We start from the raw sequence: 21,551 nt of genomic DNA on the forward strand, positions 1-21,551 counted from the left end.
TCATGTGCTCTCTTATTCTCTCTCTCTCAAATAAATAAAATCTTAAAAAAAAAAAAAAATTTTAGGCAAGGGGCGCCTGGGTGGCTCAGGCAGTTAAGCAGCTGCCTTCTGTTCAGGTCATGATCTCAGGTCCTGAGATCGAGCCCCACATTGGGCTCCCTGCTCAGCAGGGAGCCTGCTTCTCCCTCTCCCTCTGAGCCTCCCGGCGGCTCACTCTCGAACGCTCTCTCTCTCAAGTAAATTAAAAAAAAATCTAGGCAGGGGGTAGGGGTGGAGAGGGGTCCCGGCATGACCAGATTTGCATTGGTTTTTTTTTTTTAAGATTTATTTTTTTATTTCAGAGAGAGCTTGGGGGTGGGCAGAGGGCAGAGGGAGAGGGAGAGAGAGAATCTCCAGCAGATTTCCCACTGAGTGCGGAGCCCAATGTGGGGCTCAATCTCACGAAACTGAAATGACCTCAGGCAAAATCAAGAATCAGACACCTAGCCAACTGAGCTGCCCAGCACCCCAGATTTGCATTTTGAAATGACTGTTCTGTGCACAATGGGCTGGAGCAGAACCAGGTGGACCCAGGGAGACCAATCAGGAGACTACTGCAGTGGTCCAAGCATGAGATGATAGGGCTCACACTAGGCAGGTGGCCATGGAGTAGAGAGTTGCAGATGTATTTGAGAGACCGTTAGAAGTTAAAATTGACATGATGTGAAGCAAACCAAACCCCTCAACACCTTACCCCTGACCAAAAATGCTTACCTCCAGAAAACAGGAAAATGAAGAGGACTTCCAGCAACAGGAAAGAGGGCATGTTGATATAACTATAGGGCAGGACAGGAAAAAAAGCATCAGCAATTAACCCTGTGTACCCCAAGTCACCCCCAAATGAGAAGAAAACTACTCAGCCTTTTTGAGGGCACAAAGATGACCCTAGAGGCTCCTCCTTGCCATAATAAGCTTATTAGCCAGAAAAACACCCAAACTCCCTAAAAGTCATGGGAGACTTTGCTCCAATGACTTTGTTTCAAAGGATGGTCTAACATCTTTCCCGGACACCCATCCCCCCACCCCCACAGCTCCTTCACAGACTCCAGGAAGGTATGCTCTGCCCGAGGTTAAGAGTCCTGGGTCCTAGTTTGGCCAGGCCCTGACAAGCCACATGACCTTGAGTAAAGTCCCTCCTTCTCAGTGCCTCCATTTCTTATGAGGAGTTAGAATCAGAGAGATTGAAGATTTGATTTCTAATATCCTCATTTTCTGAAACCTTCTAGCAAGGTCTGGAAGCCTACACTTTCCAAATTATTTATAAAAAGTAATGTGCGGGCGCCTGGGTGGCTCAGTTGGTTAAGCGACTGCCTTCGGCTCAGGTCATGATCCTGGAGTCCCGGGATCGAGTCCCGCATCAGGCTCCCTGCTCAGCAGGGAGTCTGCTTCTCCCTTTGACCCTCCCCCCGTCTCATGTGCTCTCTCTCTCTCAAATAAATAAATAAATAAAATCTTAAAAAAAAAAAAAAGTAATGTGCAACAAAAGTGTTTTTTTTAAATTATTATTGCCTAATCATGTTTATAGTATAGATAATATTCAGTTACATGGGGCCTGATAACAATTTTTGAGGGAGATAAGGGTGGAAAGTAAGAGCTTTTAGTAAGAACGATAGACTGTAATTTGATTGTATAAGAGCACATACATGAGATATACTTCTAATTTTAGCTGTGAGGCCCAGGAAATAGATCATTCATTATCTTTTCAACCACAAAGATATGATGTACAATTCAGACGGTTACATTTTAGCAAGTGTACTCGCAAGTAATATAAGAGCTGAAAGGGATCATACAGAATGAAATTTATAGACTTTTCCCCCCCAGTATAAGTTAGCAGGGAGAAATCTAAAAATATCTGAACAATAGGTTCTAGAAATTTTATTTTTTGCCTTTTGGGATCCAGTACTTATTCAAGGTCTTACCCTCCACATTACATTTGCCCATTAGAAAAAAAAAGACAGCCACAGGTAGGTCTTACTGAAGTTTCCTTCTGTTAAACACATAATGTTGACAGTCACTCAGGGGACAATTCCAAAGAGAAAATCCCAGACAGAGACATTGATAGGGAAACACTGCAGGGAACCCGCCCCGCCCCCCAGGTTCCAGAGAAGAGAGCAGAAGGCAAGGTGCTCGGTACAGCATGGGGTACCCAGGGGTGCAGCCCAGAGAAACTCACTTCCGCCTGATGCACCCAAATCAGAAAGTCCCTGTAACGTCTTAAGTAAACAACGCTCTCCTGCATTCCTGCATCTAAGAACGTGGAGGAAGGGCCAAGTTTTCATTTATGTATCTTGGGTCTTCGGATCACCCCCACCCCCCCATCTCCACTGGCGGATGTCATTTCTCCAAAACGCGGGGTGGGAGTTTCCTGCTCATCCTCAGCAGCTCACCAAATGCCTTTAAGGTAACCAGCACTAAAATGAATTCTGTTGTCAAACACCCTCCACTCTCTGCCAGGACATTAAGAACACATCTCCCAGCTGCAGCAACAAAACAGAACTTGACTCCTCATTCAGAGGATTCTGAGCAGGCTGGGGAGCAAGGGCCGCATTGGAAATCTGGAGTTCCCCAAGAAATACAGATGCTTTTGCAGGAAAGTTTAAAATGAAAGTCTCTGTGCCTCAAATGACCGTGAGGCTCACATCTTCACCTAACCTAAGTGGCCAGTGGAGAGTGACTATTACAAGAGCGAGAAAGTCAGGAGCTTTCGCAGAGGGGAAGATGGACAGAGAGGATACGGGACGGTGGGGCCGACATGGCTCCTGTTAGCTTCCAGGCCAGCACATGCCAGCAAGACAGACCTTCTCTTCCCCCAAAGACACCTTTTCTTTCCTCTCACTCCATACAACCGATGAAGGACGAGTTCCCACCTGCCACCCGTGAGCCAGGTAAGGGTAAGGCATGGGGACAAGGGGCAGTGCAATGCCATCTCGTCCTTGGTTAGACTCAGGATGATTTTCTGGGGTCACAGCTTCTGACCCTGGGCACGTGCAGGACTCTGAGGCTTATCAATTTTTTTTTTTTTAGAAAATTAGGAGGACACAGTGGAAGAAGTATAGAAGGTTCCTACCACATAGGAAGGCACTCAGGAAACATGGGGTCCCCTCCCTCTGCTAGGAGACAAACCAAAGACACTCCATCTCGCTCTCTTATGTGCCTCTGCATGCCCAGGTGAATGTTTTCCAGAGTCTTCTAAGTTTCTGCTCATTAAAACAAAATTGATGTTGGCAATCTGCAAATCAACGCAAGAAATCAGATGCCTCCTGATAAGTGTGCAGACCAGATGGGGCTGGCTCTGGGACCTCAGCGATGCTTCCCAACCCTGTGCCCACAGCACGGCCCTTCCTGTCACGCAGCCCACACCAAAACTGCTTGCTGATGCGTGTATCTCGCCTGCCAGGTGGCAAAAGCCTCAGGGACGGAGTCTTAGTCTCTGCTGGGGCCCCAGCCACCTGCGCTTGTCTGGCACACAGTAGGGAGATGCGAACTTGCTGGGTACACTAAGCACCACCATGCCGACTTCCAGACGAATCTTTGTGCTCACTACACTCCCTGCATTCTTTTTTATGCCAAGATAAAGGAAACGAACGCTACTTTGGTGCCGGTGAAGTATTAATAGCACTCCTTGCTATCTGTTCCCACCCGTTATCTCAAACATGCCACCCCTATACCAAAAACCTGCTTGCAATACTAATTCCACATTCTAAATACAACCCTGCATCTAAAAACTTTTTTTAAAAAAGGATGAACTGCATAGTAAAAATCCAACAGCTACCACCATCTAGTGAGCAGTAAATATACCGTGTGCCTGCCACCGGGGTCTGTACTTCTGCATCTTCTTCCTCTTAATCCTCGCAGCCAGCCAGCCAGCGAGTGTGTTATCCCCATTTTACAGATAAGAAAACCGAGGCACAGAAAAGTTGTGTTGCCCCAGGTTACACAGCTAATCAGTGGATCGGACTCTCTCTAGTCTCCCAGTGATCTGTTCAATCCACCCCCTCCCGATTCTGGGGGATTAAGGTAGAGGAACAGAAGCATAATTAAAAATCTGCCACCTGAATCTGCCCTCTGGCAGTTTTCCACAAGCTAATACCTGCCAGCAACTCCCACACTCAGCACATAATGTGAGATTTCCAGAACTTTCTGCATTCTTGTGCAAAGTAGTCAGGAGTGGTCTGCATCCTGGGGCAGAAACAGATCTATCCTTCCCAGGTAAGCCTTGTCAAGCTTTTTCCATTGCAAACACCTCATTTGTTCCTTTCTGTTCCATTACCCATGCTAATCCCACATTATTCCTGGCTCTTGGGGCGCTCACACATGGACTCAGCTGCTTTTCACCCCCCACCCCCCCCTTCTTCTGGTGCCACGCAGCACCCACCGCACCAGGGACAGCAGGTGAGGGAGGTTGGCTTCAGGACTCATGAAGAAGCGGAGGCCAAAACAAGGCTACTTTTGGGAAAAAAAAAAAGGGCCAGACTGGCAAGAGCTGAAGGCAGTTTTGCAGGACAATGCCTGCCTTCTCCTCTATGATCAGAAAGAAGTTCGAGGTGAAAAAGGAAACCCCTTCTACCTCCTTACAAAATGCAATGCCAAGCCCAAATATTAATTAGATGAGCCGTTGGCAGCCTCCTCTCAATCGGCGGGATAGAAATCTGAGCCCTTTACAAGAGCAGGCAACACCTGAACAGGAAAACTCTAAAATCAGAGGTAAAAGCGTGGAGCCAGGAAGCCCTTGCTATCTTTCACTGTAATACTCACCTGCCTTGGCCTTTTGGCGAAACACTTGGTTCAGGCCCAGGGAAGGTGGACCACACGTTTCTCGTTGATAAGGCAGGGAGAGTGGTTTTTTTTGTTTTTTTTTATTCTTATATTATCTCCATACATTGCATCATTAGTTTAAATGTAGTGTTCCATGATTCATTGTTTGTGCATAACACCCAGTGCTCCATGCAGAATGTGCCCTCCTCAATACCCATCACCAGGCTAACCCATCCTCCCACCCAGAGAGAGTGTTTTAAAAGCCGCTCAGGGAGTCATGCTCCCTCTAAAAGAACCACAAATTGTTAGAACCCAACAGTCTGAGAACCAGAAGTCAGCACCAAGGAATGAATGATGTGCTGTACGGGTTCCCTGGTCAGACGGGCATGAATCTCGGGGTTTCTCACTCTTGCCACCCCTGCTCAGAGACATTTTTAGCCAAGAGGGATTTTGATGTTTGTTTTGATGATATTTGAAAATCCCTTATTTAAATTGTACAGGACCCAAGTTCATTGGATTCTGGGAAGCAGAAGTCTAAGAGAATGCACACGGGACCAGAAGTCCAGAGAGAGAATTCTGGACTCATTCTGCTTCTGACCACCTGGGTGACTCTGCAAGCAACAGCTTGCCCTGTTCATCTAGTACCAGGGGAGAATCTCAGTTTCATAAACTCAGGAACTCAGGCAGTATTGTAAGGATCCAGTGAAACAGTGTGTGAATATCCCTCCTAATGGTCCAACACATTCTAAATTACAATGTTAAAGAATTATCATTACATTTAATAAGTTAATTTCATTTAACAACCATAACCCCATAGAGCAGACACGATCATTTCTATTTTTATACATGAGAAAATGGTCTCATGGGGACCTAAGGTCAAAGAGCTGGTGAACCACAAGCATGGAATCAAGCCCAGGTCTTCTGATGTGGACAGCTTGGCCATGGAGTGCACAGGAGGGCAAAGAGCAATTGGACATTGGGAAGCCCAAGCATGAGCCTCTCAGTAAATTCCTCCACTTCAGTCTTTCAATTTCCTTCCCACAAAAATGGAGGTGACGTCACCCATCCTATTTACCTGAAAAGGTTGATGCCAGGATCACATGAGACCATAATACAAAAGTGCCCTGGGTGAGGGCAAAGTTTCCTACATGGAGAGCAGGGAAACCCAGTTGAAGAGAAGGGACTTGGGATCAGGAAAGGAAATGAAGAATCCAGGACAGTAATCATACTGAGGGCAGGCCAGCAGGTAATTCTGTGGGTGGGAAAGGAAGAGGTCTGGAGCTGTTTACAAGATGAAGGGTAAACTAAAGAAAGGGACTTCAAGTGCATTCAGCTGTCCCAGGGAACAGGCCTGGGGTGATGCTGAAGCAGGGGTGGGATAGACACCCGCCCCTCTTGTGCAACATCCCCAAAAGACCTTCACTAGCCTTGGGGATGATGGGAGGGATTTGTTTTATTTGCAAAAAAAATATTCTTGTGGGATAAAATTAAAAGTTGGGATAAAAATTAAAAAATTTTGTTACACTCTTCCTGATAACTTTTTTTAAACTGATCTGTGAAGTGCAGAAGTACAAAAGTTTGAGGACCACTGCCCGAAAACACCTCACAATGTTGCTGACCCTTCCAATGATATAATTACATGGAATTTTATCTATTCAACAAAAACTAGTAAGCATCTGCCCTGTGCCCAGCACCCTGTCAGGTGATGGGGATACAATGAAAATACTCTGTAAGATACACACAAGACGGGGGCATCAGTCGCAAAAGGCTCTTGTATTTTCACCTATTTATCCCTAATGTCATCACTTGCCAATTAATGACTGCCATTTATACAGCTCATTAAAAACCTAGGAGTCTGGATTCCTGGGGGCTCTCTCATTCACTCTTGGGGCATCTTTTGCCCTCTCTAGGTCTGTTTCCTCATCTGTAAAAACATGGACATCTAGGATTCATTTCAGAGGACCAAAGCCTATTGAGGGGGAAGGAAATAGTTACTCCAAGCTCTGGATGGTAGACCAAAAACTAAGTTCAAAGAAAAATATGTCACTGATGGTTTTCAGTCCAACAGTCAGGTGTGATGAAGGAAGGAATCCCTCTGTCTCTTCCCCAGGATTTGTCTGGGGACCTCTTCTGGAAAATTCTATACCATCAAGAGATAGTTCTGGACTGGATTTCTACAAAAGAAGAGGAGGGGCTATATCCCAGGTGAAGAACAGTCTGTGGAGCCTTGTACCCCCATCAGCAACAAGAAGAGAATGGCTGCAGGCTACTGAAAGCCAGCAGTATCTACAAATTCACTCCCATGGCTTTTGCCAACTGCAGTGGTACCTGGGACACTTCTGACTTGTTCCCTCTCTTTTCTGACTCTTTCCTCAACAAATGCACATTTCTTAATATAATGTGACAATGGAAGCCAAACAGACCTTGAATTTTTACATCTGAAATTATAAAACATTTAAAGGTTGGGGGGGTTGTTTAATTAGAGAATCTCATAATTTGAAAGTCATACAGGTTCTGATTATTCAGTTCCAAGACACCAAACGCAGCACAGGTGTTCCCGCTGAAAGGCCCCTCTTGGCTGGAGAGCCACAGATTCCTCAGGGCAGGGAAGGTGCCTCCTCCCTTTTCTGCCTGGGTGCCCACCATGTTTTTAAATCGATGCCACCCGGCCAGTTTCAAAGGTGCAATTCTGAGACCCTTCCATTTACTCTCCCAGCAGGTGGCGAAGTGCGCAGCCCCCCAGGAGGATTCGCTGGGGGCACTCCACTGCTGAGAAAATTGCACAGGAGTCACCTTAACACCAGCATATGCCCTGAAAAAGGCGGGGGGGGGGCTTGGATATGTCCCCCGAAGTCTTTATTAAAAAGGCGAGTCCCCTTCTGCAGCCGCCAGGTTAAGAGACTGCGACTGTGCCAAGCAGGTCGGGTTTAAAACGTGGTTCCCTCCTCCACCCACAGCCACAGAGCCCTGTTCCCTTACCTGTGCTCCGCGCCCTTTGGCTCTGCGACCCCGTGCCGGGGACCCAAGGGAAAGGCCGCTCCTGCGCCCAACGCACGCCCAGTCCCAAGACCCCGGCCGGCTCTCCCGGGGCCGCTGGCGGGGAGCCTGGAGGAGGCGTGCGTCAGGTGAGTTCTTCCCCAGGACGCGGGCTTCCCGGTGCAGCGCGCGGGCCTCGCGGCCGAGCTCAGGTGCGGCGCAAACAAAGCCGAACAAAGCCCGCATCGCCGCCCCGCGGCGCGTCCACGCGGGGCAGCACGGGGCCCGCGCATCCCCACCCCGGGAGCGCGAACAAGTAATCGGCGCCCCTTCCGAGGCCGCTGGCGGCGCAGAGACGGCTCGAGCTCTGACTCACCCGGACAAGCGCGGCGGGGAGCGCACGGCGGGACGCGGGCGCCGAGGCTGTTGTGCTGGCTCTCGGGCTCGGCTCGGGCCAGGGGGCGCTGCAGACCGGCAGGAGGGGCGCCCGGGGTGGGAGCCACGTGGGACACCTGTAGCATTCACCGAAGGGAAGCGGCGAGCACGGCGCGGGCCGTGGGAGGTGCATCAGGCGCTTCTGGGAACTGGGCCCGCATCCCTTCTCAGGTTTTTTGTTGTTTTTTTTTCAACACCGCGTTGGCCTGGTCGTCAAATAAAAGGACTTAACTTCTGCGCGGGTCTCCTGGTCTCTGAGCGGTGGAACGGGGAACACTGTGCCACCCACTGTCGACTCCGCAGGATTTATTGCTCAGACCCATGCGAAGATGTTGACTTTGGCATCGCTTCTGTTTGTCATGGCAATTGCCGTTTACCTGCCTTTGCAATTATTGCAGGTGGGAGGTAAGAAGCAGGCCTTTTCGGCCAGCGTCCTCGATTAAGTCTAGCAGGTGCTGGATTTTTAAAAATCAGACGCCAGCAAGCAAAATGGCACAATGCCTATATACAGTAAGTGCTAAATAAATGTTGGCTATCCCTGCATAATCTAGTTTTCATACTTCACCAGTAAAGTGTTATTCATTGCACGTGTGCTCATTGCAGAAAAAGAAAATGCCAGTAAGGAACTTGCAAAACCACACCTATTCCACTACCGAGATAATCACTATCATCATTATGGTGTATGTTCTTCCAGTAAATTTATGTAAGTATTTACATTTTCAGTTCAGTCCATACATACTGTAACATAACCAGCTTTTCTATTTCTCGTACATCTATGCTTTTAGCCACTACTTAACGTTCTAATGTATTTAACCTATTATTGAACATTAACTTTTAATCATGCAATTAGATATTCCTGCTTTTGTCCAATTACTTGGAGTAAACTGCAAAAAGGTAAATTTCTGGACCCTATAGGATATATGCAATTTAAGGCTTTTGATGTGTATTGTCAAACTGGAAGATCGTTTCCTCTTTTCCATACCTCTCCCCCCATTATTCTTGTAAATGTCAGTCCCATAGACAATTTTTTTTACGCTTTTCCTTTTTAAAAAAATTCTAGGCACCTGGGTGGCTCAGGTCATGACCCCAGGGTCCTGCTCAGCAGGAAGCCTGCTTCTCCCTCTCCTCCCCGCTTGTGCTCTCGCTCTCAAATATTAAAAAAAAATCTTAAAACATTACACTTTGTCTGGTTCTCCCAACATTAAGCTTCCGTGAAAGTGACCTGTGGCAAGTAAATGTTGCTAACTTCACAGAAGTGGGGGGCGGGGGAGGACTCATTTTTCACCTAATTCCTTCCAGTAACACTTAGTGAGCACCCTACTGTAAAACGTAGCAGCATAAGCCATGCAGGAGCATCTATGCAGGGGAACTTAGCAGGTCTAAATGCTTGGCGGAAGGGGTGGGGCCGTGTCCTCTCTACATCTGAATGGGCAGTGTCTCATAGAAATGTAATACAAGCCAAATAGGTCATTTTAAATGTTCTCGTGGCCACATTTAAGAAGTGGAAAAAACATGTGAACTTACTATTAGCCTAGCAGATCCCAAATATCTTGTGTAACCAACAAAGTATTTTATACAAAGTCTTCAGAATCCTGTATTTTACATGTATAGCACATCTCAGTTTGGACTAGCCACATTTTAAGTGTCCAATAGCCACATGTAGTGAGTGGCCTGTGCCACTCCAGACAGAGGTTTGAGAAGAGCAGACCAGGTCCTGCCAAAAGCGGCAATTTCCCAGCTGACAGCCCTCTGCTGGGCTAGTCCTGGTTGCTAACATTTACCAGCACACCTTTACCTAATCAGGTTTACCTTAGACAAGTCAAATTTCAATTCTGGATGTTCCTGACAGTTTGATGGCTTTAATTGGAGGGAGGCATTTCACATTTTCATTCCATGGTTAAGAAGTAAAAGGCCAAGGGCGCCTGGGTGGCTCAGTTGGTTAAGCGACTGCCTTCGGCTCAGGTCATGATCCTGAAGTCCCTGGATCGAGTCCCGCATCGGGCTCCCTGCTTGGCAGGGAGTCTGCTTCTCCCTCTGACCCTCCCCCCTCTCATGTGCTCTCTCTCTCATTCTCTGTCAAATAAATAAATAAAATCTTAAAAAAAAAAAAAAGTAAAAGGCCAAAACTATAAATACTGGAGGAGATACCAGTTGCTTCAAACTTCTTCACATCACATTATAGTCTGCCCCAGATGCCTATCAGATCTAGCGGATATGCATGCAGGGAGCCGGGAAGGGCAGGCGGCCCAGGTTGTGGAGAGTGGAAAGGGGTGGAGGCTTTATACACAAAGAGGAACTGGGCGCTACTCCTCTCATCCACAGCAAACCCTCCTTTGTGAAGATTTGTAGACATTTAAAAAAAAAAAAAAGAGGCATTATGAAGGACCATCATCCCAAAGAGATCGTGAGCCTCTTGCTTCCAAGAACTTACCTTCATCTTTGCAGCCCCAGTGCTTGCTAGCTCCATGCAGTTAAGTGCCCTTTCACAATGTGAGCCGCCCTGTACAGCATGTCTCAGGGAACACACAAGGCATGAAGACTAGGAGTTTCATGCAGAGATCAATTGGGGACTTCAGCACTCAGTGACACATAGCGGGTGATACCCAGTGTTGTGGAATGACCACCTCTTTAGAAGTGAGGGAATCTGGGCTTCCTGATCCAGCTCTCCTGCCTACTGGCTTTGGGACAGAGCAGAGACGCTTAATGTTTGCTCAGTTTTCTGGCCTACAAAGTTAAATGTTCATGAGTGCAATGGTTTCCAAACCTGTGGACGCCCCAAATTCTCTGTACCTAGCCCCCCAAATGATGAAAGCAAGGTAGAGCACGTATGAAAAGACCCAAAGGAGGATAGGTTATAGAGCTACAAATGTAGACTTCCCAGAACCCTCTTGAGAAGTGAAAGAACAGGAAACACTGCGTATTAGAACAGCCAAGAAACCAGCTAAGAGGAAAAGGGCCTGATTCTCAAGTGCTCCACAGGCAGCACATTAAGCCAGAGCAAAAACCATGGAGCCAAGGCGATGACAGAACAAAGTTGTGGCAGGGGCACGTGAGCAACAGAAATACTGCATCTCAAAGCTAGAGACCCTTAGGTTTAGGGTAGGCACCAACTGCTCTAAAGGTTAAAGCATACAACCCACTCCCTAAGACAGTGAGAAGAATCACACACAAGGTTATTGGATTTGCTTTTGGGAAATGTGATGCTTTTTGGCTGAATCAAGGAAACGTGGAATGTCTCCAAAGGCAAGGGCTTGGGTAACGTCATTCAATCATTCGATCAACAGCCAAAACCTATAAGCACTCTCCTCCTTCAAATTGCCAATACTTCCAAATTTTGTATCTTCAGTTTTCACACATGCATAACTGCGCCTTACTGTGTTTGTTGAATGCATTTCGAGAGGAATCTGAGCACACCCTTGGGGGCAGAAGGGCTTCTGACTTATAAACCTCAGTCAGCCTCACTTCCTGGAAGGCTTATCACTACACCGTCTTACAAGAGGCATCACCTCAGGGTCTCAAGATAAAAAGGAAAGCGCAGGAAAATGGCTGAGGCTGGACAGCTCAAGTCTTCAATGAAACCAATTTCAGGTTATCTGAAAGCTACAGCTGAGGTTCGAGAGGCTTCCTAGGGAAGATGTTCGGCAGTGCCTAAGTAGAAACTTGAGCGACATTCAGGGCAGCAGAAAATGTGTCAGATCATCTTTGGGTGAGCCTCTGCCACTCCCGCCCTGTGCAGGCATGCATTCATCTTACAGTAACTGAATCTCGATTTCATTCTGGCAAAATCACCCTAGGACTCTTAACTGTATGTGTGGAACCATAGGCTGCCCTCCAATTCCTTTCATCTGGAAAAACAAAGCAAAAACCATCCTTGAGAATCCTGTGTACTGAGTAAAGGCTGCTTGGGTGCACGACCCGCTACAGACCCATGTGCACTGGTGAGCAGCCTCGGGGGTCTTCTCCGGCCCCCCCAGAAGGGATCGATTTGCCCAGCTCCAGCAGGAGCTGTGTCAGCGATGAGCCCACCAGTTACACTAATGGTTTACTGCTTGGCGCTGCCAGCCACTCAGTAGCAAGCCTCATGATCACTTAATTCCTCTCCTGGAATCTGTTTAGGGCCCTGCAGATAAGGATCCTCACCTACTGGTTTTCTGGAGTGCCTACTATATATAGCACGAGAGCTCAAGTTCAGCAAATTAACGACCCTCATTCACAGTTCCATGACTTTTACATCTCTAGTTGCCCCAGGCAAAAGAATTCTACCAGAAGAAAAGGCAGACTGAATATACCTCCACACACACCTTTATCTCAATATTTACATTCCGTCTGCCAAGGAATAATTTGTTTGGTTATACAGCTTCAGCAATATTGTACTTATCTGACTGAACTACATATACTGAGGGAAACTGAACACCAAAACCAGCAGGTGTGATAGATTATTCATGACCCTAATGAACAATAACACAGCACACTTACCTTGATCCCAGGCAAGTAGAGAGAGGTCAATAAATACTTGAATCATGTTAATAATGCCAATTAAAGTAGGTCCAGTAGATGATTATATAAAATCCAGATCTCTACTTGTGGAACTAGTGCTATAGATAGCATTTTGGGGAACAAGATAAATAGCTGAACCACCAAGTAATAGTAAACTCTTTGTATTCAAATTTGCAGTAGCATATAAAACCTTGGAATCTGAGAAACTGTGACTTAGATTTTGTGTGTTCTTTGACTTGCTTCTTTAATGTTCCACAATGAAAAGGCCAATTTTGTGATTCCATAGTTTTCATCTGCATTTTCATGGTGGCTGCAATTAAACTAAGAATGTACAAACTAAGCATCCAGTTTTCCTAGTATGTACAGATAAAAGGAAGTTAGCAAAACAGTGGCCATGAGAACACAAGGCTGAAAAAGTGAAAGGATTTTGAGCAGCATACATTTTCATCCAATAAAAGCACATCAATGTTTGAACAACTTTTTCCATGTGGAAAAATTCCATTTAATCTGTCTGACACGTTACCAGTAAAAGCAAAAAAAAAAAAAAAAAGTCTTTAATTTCTTGAGTTGGTGACATCATCTTAGGTTTATCAGAGTCTGATACTTAAATCATGGGAAAATTCCCAAACAGAAATTTACAGGTTAGCAGGAAAAGTCAGCTGGTCCATAATTCTGCATATGTGAGCTTAGTAGAAACTAAAATTACCTTATGTACTTCAAGAAAAATATATACTCTAACTTCAGTTTTTAACTTACATTGTTAACTGTATTTGTACTTCGGGAAATGTAAATTCTACCTACAATAACAAAGTCTAAGTGGCTACAGATTTGGAAGGGTATGGATGGCAGGAGCAGAAAACAGAAAGTTCCTTCCCCTTGGAGAGGCTGAAAGACCAAGAACAGACCCCGTGCCCAAAGGCCAAAGGAAGAGAGATCCAATTTAGGATGGAGAGAAAGAAGCTGATGAGCTCAGAGTGGACAGGAAAAGAAGAGCCAGGACTGAAGCAACGACAAGACAAAGAACATTTATTAAGTGGAAGAGGCAGATGAGGACAGCGAGAGCAGGGCACATTTTATTATGAAGTATTTCAAACATACAGAAAAATCCAAAAAAATAAAACTCCTACACATCTATCAACTAGATTTATCTGCTAGTAACATGGAGCCATATTTTCTTCAGTACCTCTAAGTCCTAAAAATTTATATATACAAAAGCCCCTGTGTATCCCTTCCCAATATCCCCCATGAATGTGGTATGAAACTTTCATGCAAGACTTATTTGGGAGGAAGAACTCAGAGGGAAAAATAAAACTACCCAACCTAACAGAAGAGCAGCAAGCAAACAAAAATGGAGGCACAGGAGACAACATTCCCAATCAACAAAGACAAAAGATGCTGTGCTGTCTGTAAGTCCAGCCGTCCCAGTCTCCTTTCTTCTAAGTGTTCATCTCCGAGAGAGACTGCTTCTGAAAGAGAAGAATCAACTGTCATTATGCCTTATACACAAACTCCATCACTATGGTTCTTAATTTCTATCGTAAGTGCAAGCAAACCCAACAATCACTTTTAACTGAAAGTAACACGTTCAAGGAATTCACCCCCACCCCAGCGCTGCGTGTTAGCTACAGCCATTTGCACTACCCTCGACGAATGTAAAACATAGCTGCCACTCTCCCTTCAGATGGACAATTTTCTTTTAACATGTGTGTTGAAGTACTTATTTATCACATCTGAGCCACAGCTATCAGTTTTCTGTTCTCGTCACCACAGCACTCCTAGTGGGGCAATTTTACAGTTATTAACAAATTTCTCCAGGAGAGACTAAACACTTCCATTTGAAACATATTTTCTCTGTATCTAGGAAGAACAATTTAAGAGCATAAATATTCAACTATACTTTCACCAAAATAAAGCAAGTATGCTTAAGCAACCATGCATGCAATTTTTTCTAATATAACCCCTTGGGGCTCCATGCCCTCCAGAACTGATCTAAGGACACCATAGCAGAGAGAGGAGCCTGGGGTCTTAAGACCGGGGGGAGGGGTGTGTGTGTGTGTGTGTGTGTGTGTGTGTGTGTGTGTGTGTGTTAGAGAGGTGTGTTAGAGAGAGAGATCTTGTGCAGCTGTGCAACTTCTCAGAGTCTCAGCCTCATCTATGAAATGGGGTCTGCTTTCTTTTCAGGGATATTGTGACGAATAAATATGTGCCTAGATGTTCAAATGCTTTTAAATTAATATATAAGGTATTTTGTTATATTCTAATGTAGGTAAAATACGTATTCCCACAGTAAAGAAAAAGCCAGTTCAACTACAATGCTTTCTTTAAATCAAGTTTTGTTTTTTTTTTCAAAGCAAGGTCTTCAATCTATGTAGAAACAAAAGAAAATCTAACTTTCATCTTGTGTGTGTTGGCACTCTCAAAAGCCTTATGAAAAAGACACAAATAAAAAATATGATGATTTGGCGCTAGGACTAAATTCCAGAAGTTCATGTCATTGCATGTCCCTTAATCTATGAAATAGTCATTAAATTGAAGATTTTACCTTACTTTTAAATTTTTCTTTTTAATTTAAGATTTTAAACTCAACTACACAAGACAGCAGTCAGTACTGGAACTGAATGTGTTAACAAGGGCTGAAGGTTGTAACTGCAACATAAGTCAGCATTTATTAGAAATAACACAAAACTTGTAAAGCAAATACATCGGGAGTCTCAAAATTGTTACTCTAGCATTAATGACTCAGCTTAGACCTCTTACTTTCTCAGTAAGAAACAACACAACGGTGCATCACTCCACGGAGAAGACGTCTCGCGCACACAGCAGGCCCCCCCCACCTGAGAGCTACCTGCCCACAGAGGTCAGTACCGCCCAGAGCGGGACTTGCAAGTGGGCTGACAGGTTGTGCTTCAGCCAACAAGAGTGCACGGATGAAGTAAATCAAAAGATCCCTTGCTTTTGGCTGGAATTATATCAATTAGACAAGGCAGGAAGGACAATTTAATTTTAATCAGAAATTCTAATTGGCTACTAATCACAAAGTAATTTCTGAGGGCTATCTTGGAACAAAGCACCCCAGACAGTAAAAAAGCAGGGGGAGTGTTGTTTAAAACTCATGAATTATTGTCTGTAAGCACTAGAATCACCACGGCCAAGGCAAAGGTTTTATTTGGAAATGAAATACACTATCAGGGCAGCCCATTTTTCATTCTTGGCCCTTTAGAACCTCTTCACAAAAGGTGCTAAACAGGGACACCTGGGTGTAGCGTCCGACTCTTGGTTTTGGCTCAGGTCATGATCTCAGGGTTGTAAGATCAAGCCCCATCAGGCTCTGCGCTCAGTGGGGAGACTGCTTAAGAATCTCTCTCTCCCCCTCTCCCGCCCCATCCCACCTCTGTGCACTCTCTTTCTCTAATAAATAAATCTTTTAAAAAGAAAAGTGCTAAACATTTTTATAGCATTATGCACAAGTGAGTTCATTTCACATCTAGACACAAAGAATTTGAGGCAAAGTTTTATTTCACAACAATTTTTACAAGTCCCTCCATGTTATCAATAACAGGAGCATTCAGAATCAAACAACAGTAAGGTGAGTGGTTGCAACCTGAACACCCCTGGACTTGGTCCCATTAGCAGAGCCAAAGTAAGATTATCAAATTAAATCTAGGAAGACAGCAAAAACATTACAACCAGAACTCAGATCATCAGGTCACAAAATAAAGAACACATCATCAGTTCTACCCTAACATGCCTAGAGATGTCCTGCTGATGGTTACAGAAGTGGTGAAAACATCAAATTTAACTTACTTAACTTTTTAACAATTTTTTCATTTCAATAAATTTATTTTGATTGGTTGGATTGTTTAAGAGGAAGAGAAGAATCTGTTCGTGTTTTTCAACCTATGGGTGAAGAAAAAAATAGTATTTAATTTCTAAAAATGTAAGGAGTACACTTTCACTTCAAGGAAATTCTACCCACTTGTTTCTGTAACGCTGTGCAACAGCAATTCATCCTGCACGTCCTTTCTAAAAGCAAATACAAAAAGCCATTAGAGAACACACACCATAATTAACAAAAAAATTAGGCATGGGTTCTAACTATAAAGGACTTGATCGATTAACTTCTCATTTGGGCTTTAATATTCTCTACTACTGCACCCTGGGTTTCACCAAATTAACGGCCCCATCTCCAAGGTTTTAAGTCTTTTGCCTATCATATATGGGATATCTCTTTGGCCAAGGGTAGGCCTGCCAAATCATCATCTCATGAGATATCCATAAGGTCCAATCTCAAAAATACAAACTCCTCTCCTCCTTTGGTCATGATCGAAATTAAGTTGGAAATAATTCTGAATGCGAGACATTTCTGAAGCTCTCAATATCAATGCTATCACCAATGTGATCAACTATGCTGCTGAGCCTAAGCTAAGGAAAATCTGGCCTGGGAGGTCTGCTTCTATCCAGTGGGTCCCCTCAGGGGCAATGTGAGTCGTACCTTGCCACTGGATTTGCAAGGGCGGGGCGGTGATAAAGGGAACGTGACCACAGAGGGTAAGGAAAAACCAGGTCACCTACATTGATAACATCTGTTTTTAATTACACTTATATCTGTCATTAATTAAACTTGAAAAAAATACCTGTACTTAAAGCACTTTGCTCTTTAGATGCGATGTTTTTTGCCAGACCATATGTCACCAGCTTTTCAGCTATATTGATAGTACCATTTTCAGAGCATTTCTCAACCGACACTGTATGGACATTCTTGATAATTCCTTTTACAGAAAGCATTACACTCTGATTCAACATGAAATTTTTAAGTAGTTCTATTACTAAATGAGAGCAGCTTCCATTCAATTCCATTAGTCCTGGGAAAACAACTGAGTATTAATCTTTGAGTCCCTTAAAAAAAGATAAATATTTACATATATCGTCTAAAGACAATAAGCAAAGTCTCACTTACTTTAGCTGGGCTTAGGTATGCTTTGATATACAATTGCTGTTGCATTAAAAAAAATCACTCAATAGATATTCACTGATCCCTATTATGTGTCAAGCACTAATCTAGGTCTAGAGGGCATAAAAAAGACAATTATCTGCTGCCAGGGACATATGTCTGTTATAATGGGAGAAGCAAACAGAATTTTCCAACTCTTTGTCCGAGGCAAAATCAAAGCAGACTACGAGGAAATGAGTGAGCGCTCATCTGCTGGGACCACTAGGTAATGAAATCAGGAGTAAGGGTAAAAAGCTACTTTAGCATTCCCATTCGCTTTATTCAAACACCAGCTGAAGAGCTGAACATGTGCAGATACAGTTCACAGAAAAGTAGTCCCAAATGGTGTCATCTCTGGTCTCTCAAGAGAATGCCGTGACAGAGCGGAGAGACCCTCAGGTAAGGGTCAGATGGCCCAGTTCCCCCCGCCCTGCCACTTTTAGCTGTGCAGCCTGGGGCCACACACAATCTCTAAACAACAGTGGGTAACAGTGTAATCTTTGTGAGAATGAAATAAGGGATGAAAGATAAGAATTTTTTTTTTGTAAACTCTGCTTGATATTTAGAAACCTGGGCAGTTACTGAAATGCCCATCTGATTCAGACATGGGGCTATAAGACAGAGGAGAAAAAAAAAAAAATCACACAGATATCCCAATTGGAAAGTGACTTAGCTGCCTACCTTCGAGGGAACATCTAATAATTTGGAAAGGAAGCTCCAGGTGCCTGGTGGAAATTGGCTGCACTCTGGAAAGAGGCAGAGTTTCAATGTTTCCATAGTCTGCATAGAGTACTTTCACATCAACATCTGATGCCCCCAGAACAATGGCACGGTACCAGAAGTTGTCACCTGAAAATATAATGCAATCTCAGGTAAGAAGTTACATGCAACGACCCCCTCCCTCCCTTAAGATGGTTATTCACAGTTACATTTACATCAGTGAGAAATTCATGCCAACATTTCTGGTTAGAGTCCAGATGAAACAAAAGCATCACCTCCACTCCTTCTAGATCCTACTAAAAAGACAATTACGTGATTAAAAAGAAAAAGGCACAAAACCACAAGGATAGAGGACAAGAGAGAAGACAGTGTAATATTGGAAGCTGGAAAGCAGATGGCAGGAATGGAAATGATTTAGCAGAGCTCAACCAAAGCTGGCTATGGGAAAGCAAAGCAACATCTTCCTTGGCATCTTAAATCCCCAAGCCCTAATAATTAATGCATTCCAAAGTAGTAGTAAGAATGGAGCTGAAAATGAGGACTGGGTAAAGAAAGCAAACTTATTTCCCAAGACAACTGAACAGACTTTAGTTTACAAACACATTTATAGGTAATACTTATTTTTAAAGTTGCTGAAGAGGATGATCAGTTTTATGTTCACGTGTTTTAATAAAACTTAGAATGCCCTCCCCATTTCAAGGCATCTGCTCCTGCTCAAGGGCAGAAGACTAGAGGTTTCTTCTCCAGAGAGGATGAACCAGGTAGACTACCGGACTCAGGAACATGAGGCAGCACAGAGGAAGTTTACCGAGAACACTGCTGGGGGACCTGTGCACACCAAGCAGGAGACCACCATCCCAAGGCAAATGCACTTCAAGATACCAACAGCAGGAGTCCCCAGGGAAATGGCAGGGCCCCATCACCCAACAGGAGAGGCCACCAGTGCCCAAGCTCTGCCCACACAACAGCTTCCAATTAACTTCTAAGGGCCCCATCGAAGTGAGCAGCAAAGGATCAGCAGGCATCTGAAGAAACCTTCCGACATGGCAGAGAAGACCAAACCAAACAGGAACTCAAAGAAACAGGGAGAAGACAGGGACAATTAGAAGAAGGATATTAACACCCCCAGACAAATTGATTTCCATCCTTGAAATAAGGACAAGTCAGTATTGGGGCACCTGGGTGGCTCAGTTGTTAAGCACCTGCCTTCGGCTCGGGTCATGATCCCAGGGTCCTGGGATCGAGCCCTGCATCGGGCTCCCTGCTCGGCGGGAAGCATGCTTCTCCCTCTCCTACTCCCCCTGCTTGTGTTCCTACACTCCCTCTCTCTGTCAAATAAATAAATAAAATCTTTTTTAAAAAAGAGCAAGTCAGTATTAAAGACACTTGAAAAGACAAACAAAAAAGCTATTGAAACTAGAGATGTGGTATCAGAAGTGAAACACTCAATAAACTGGAAGATAAAACTGAGGAACTCTCCTGAAAAAAATAAGCAAAAAAGGTGAAAGAGAAAAGAGGAAACTTAGAAGAGTTTCAAGTCCAACATTAGAATATTTGGAGTTCCTGGGGCACCTGGGTGGCTCAGTCAGTTGAGTGTCTGACTCGATTTTTAACTCAGGTCATCATCTCAATGTCTTGAGATCGAGCCCAATGTGGGTCTCTGTGCTCAGGGGGTAGTCTGCCTGAGATTCTTTCTCACCCTCTCCCCCTGCCCTTCCCCCTCCCCCCTGCTTTCTCTTCAAAATACATAAATCATTTTTAAGACACTGCTCTGTCCAGTGATTTAAGACACTTAACGACTGAGCCACCCAGGTGCCCCTAAATAAATAAATCTTTAAAAAAAAGAATTGGGGCACCTGGGTGGGTCAGTCGGTTAAGCGGCTGCCTTCAGCTCAGGTCATGATCCCAGGGTCCTGAGATCGAGCCCCGCATCAGGCTCCCTGCTCAACAGGGAATCTGCTTCTCCCTCTCTCTCTACCTGCTGCTCTGCCTACTTGTGCTCTCTGTCAAATAAATAAACAAAATCTTTAGAAAAAAAAAAAAAAAAAGAATATTTGGAGTTTCTAACAGAACAGAAAATGAAAGAAGGGAATAAAAAAATTTCAGAAAACTTTCTCAAAACCAAAGCTCATCAATTCCTAGACTTAAGGGCCCACCCATTAAAAGTGCCCAACATAATGGTAAAAACTAATGCCAAGTCCCATCATGAATTTCAAAACATGGAATGAAGAGATTACTATAAATTCCAGAGAGGGGGAAAAAAATACGTACAAAGTTTGGAGAATCTAAATGACCTCTCTTTTGACCAGCAACATCAACAGCTTTAAGAAACCATAAAAGTAGGGCACCTGGCTGGCTCAGTTGGTGAAACTTGAGACTCTTGATCTCGGGGTTATGACCTTGAACCCCATGCTGGATGTAGAGATTACTTAATAAAAATTTTTTTAAAAAGCAATGCCTTCAAAATTTTAAGGGAAAGATGATTTCCAATCTAGAATTCTATATCTAGGCAAGCTATCCATTAACTATTAAGGTAGAATAAAGACTTTTTCAAACATGGGAGAACATAGGGAGATAACAGAAAATTTATCTTACACATACCTTTTCTCAGCTTCTGGAGGATGGGATATACCCAAATTTTAGAATAAATCCAAAGTAAGGATTTCAGAAAACAAGGTGAGATGAGAGAGGGAGAAACTGAGAAAACATAGTGGGATGGGAGGGCAATCTGTGAAACATGAGGGAGTAGTGTTGAAACAACCCCAGTAAGATGATGAAGGGAAAGGTCCAGGGTGATGGTTCACGTCTAGAGGACAAGCAGTCTGGCTAGAAGGTCAGAAGGCAGCAAGTGCTGGTAATATAACAAAAGCTGATGAAGTACATGAGGTTTCACTGGGAGAATCTGCACCAATGCAGAGAACTGGAGATAATCAGAGAAAGTATACAGAATACAGCAATGTTGTAGTGTACTACGTGGCTAGGCTGTGAATAGTGTTTATGCAATTCCAAGAAAGTAACAGAGAATACTTATCAAACCAAAAATTGTGACATATTTCTATCAGGAAGAAAGGGAGGGAAAGTGTAGATCCCGTTATCATACAAAAGAAGAGCAAAACTAAACATAATACATTTAACCGTA

General features: G+C 44.2%; 2 protein-coding genes across 4 annotated transcripts in view; both read right to left on the reverse strand.

The window, feature by feature from the left end:
- Positions 1 to 8,196, reverse strand: part of VWA2 (von Willebrand factor A domain containing 2) — a 42,737-nt gene extending 34,541 nt beyond the window's left edge. The window contains exons 1-2 of the mRNA XM_081823067.1: positions 8,147 to 8,196; positions 754 to 815 (exon numbers count right to left, since the gene is read on the reverse strand). Coding sequence (XP_081679193.1) covers positions 754 to 805 — 52 coding nt within the window. The 5' untranslated portion in view covers positions 806 to 815; positions 8,147 to 8,196. The remainder of the gene's footprint in view (positions 1 to 753; positions 816 to 8,146) is intronic.
- Positions 8,197 to 12,779: 4,583 nt separating this feature from the next.
- The window catches only part of TDRD1 (tudor domain containing 1), a 38,645-nt gene continuing 29,873 nt past the window's right edge, over positions 12,780 to 21,551 (reverse strand). For 2 of the 3 annotated variants that reach the window (XM_081823464.1, XM_081823463.1), the window contains 5 exons: positions 18,374 to 18,541; positions 17,337 to 17,564; positions 16,679 to 16,725; positions 16,507 to 16,599; positions 12,780 to 14,168 (listed from right to left, as the gene is read on the reverse strand). In XM_081823464.1, coding sequence (XP_081679590.1) covers positions 16,507 to 16,599; positions 16,679 to 16,725; positions 17,337 to 17,564; positions 18,374 to 18,541 — 536 coding nt within the window. In that variant the 3' untranslated portion in view covers positions 12,780 to 14,168. The remainder of the gene's footprint in view (positions 14,169 to 16,506; positions 16,600 to 16,678; positions 16,726 to 17,336; positions 17,565 to 18,373; positions 18,542 to 21,551) is intronic. The other variant, XM_031039061.2, reaches the window with a different exon arrangement.

This window comes from Leptonychotes weddellii, chromosome 6, assembly GCF_054177405.1.
Source record: "Leptonychotes weddellii isolate Sample4059 chromosome 6, ASM5417740v2, whole genome shotgun sequence".
Classification (NCBI taxonomy): domain Eukaryota; kingdom Metazoa; phylum Chordata; class Mammalia; order Carnivora; family Phocidae; genus Leptonychotes; species Leptonychotes weddellii.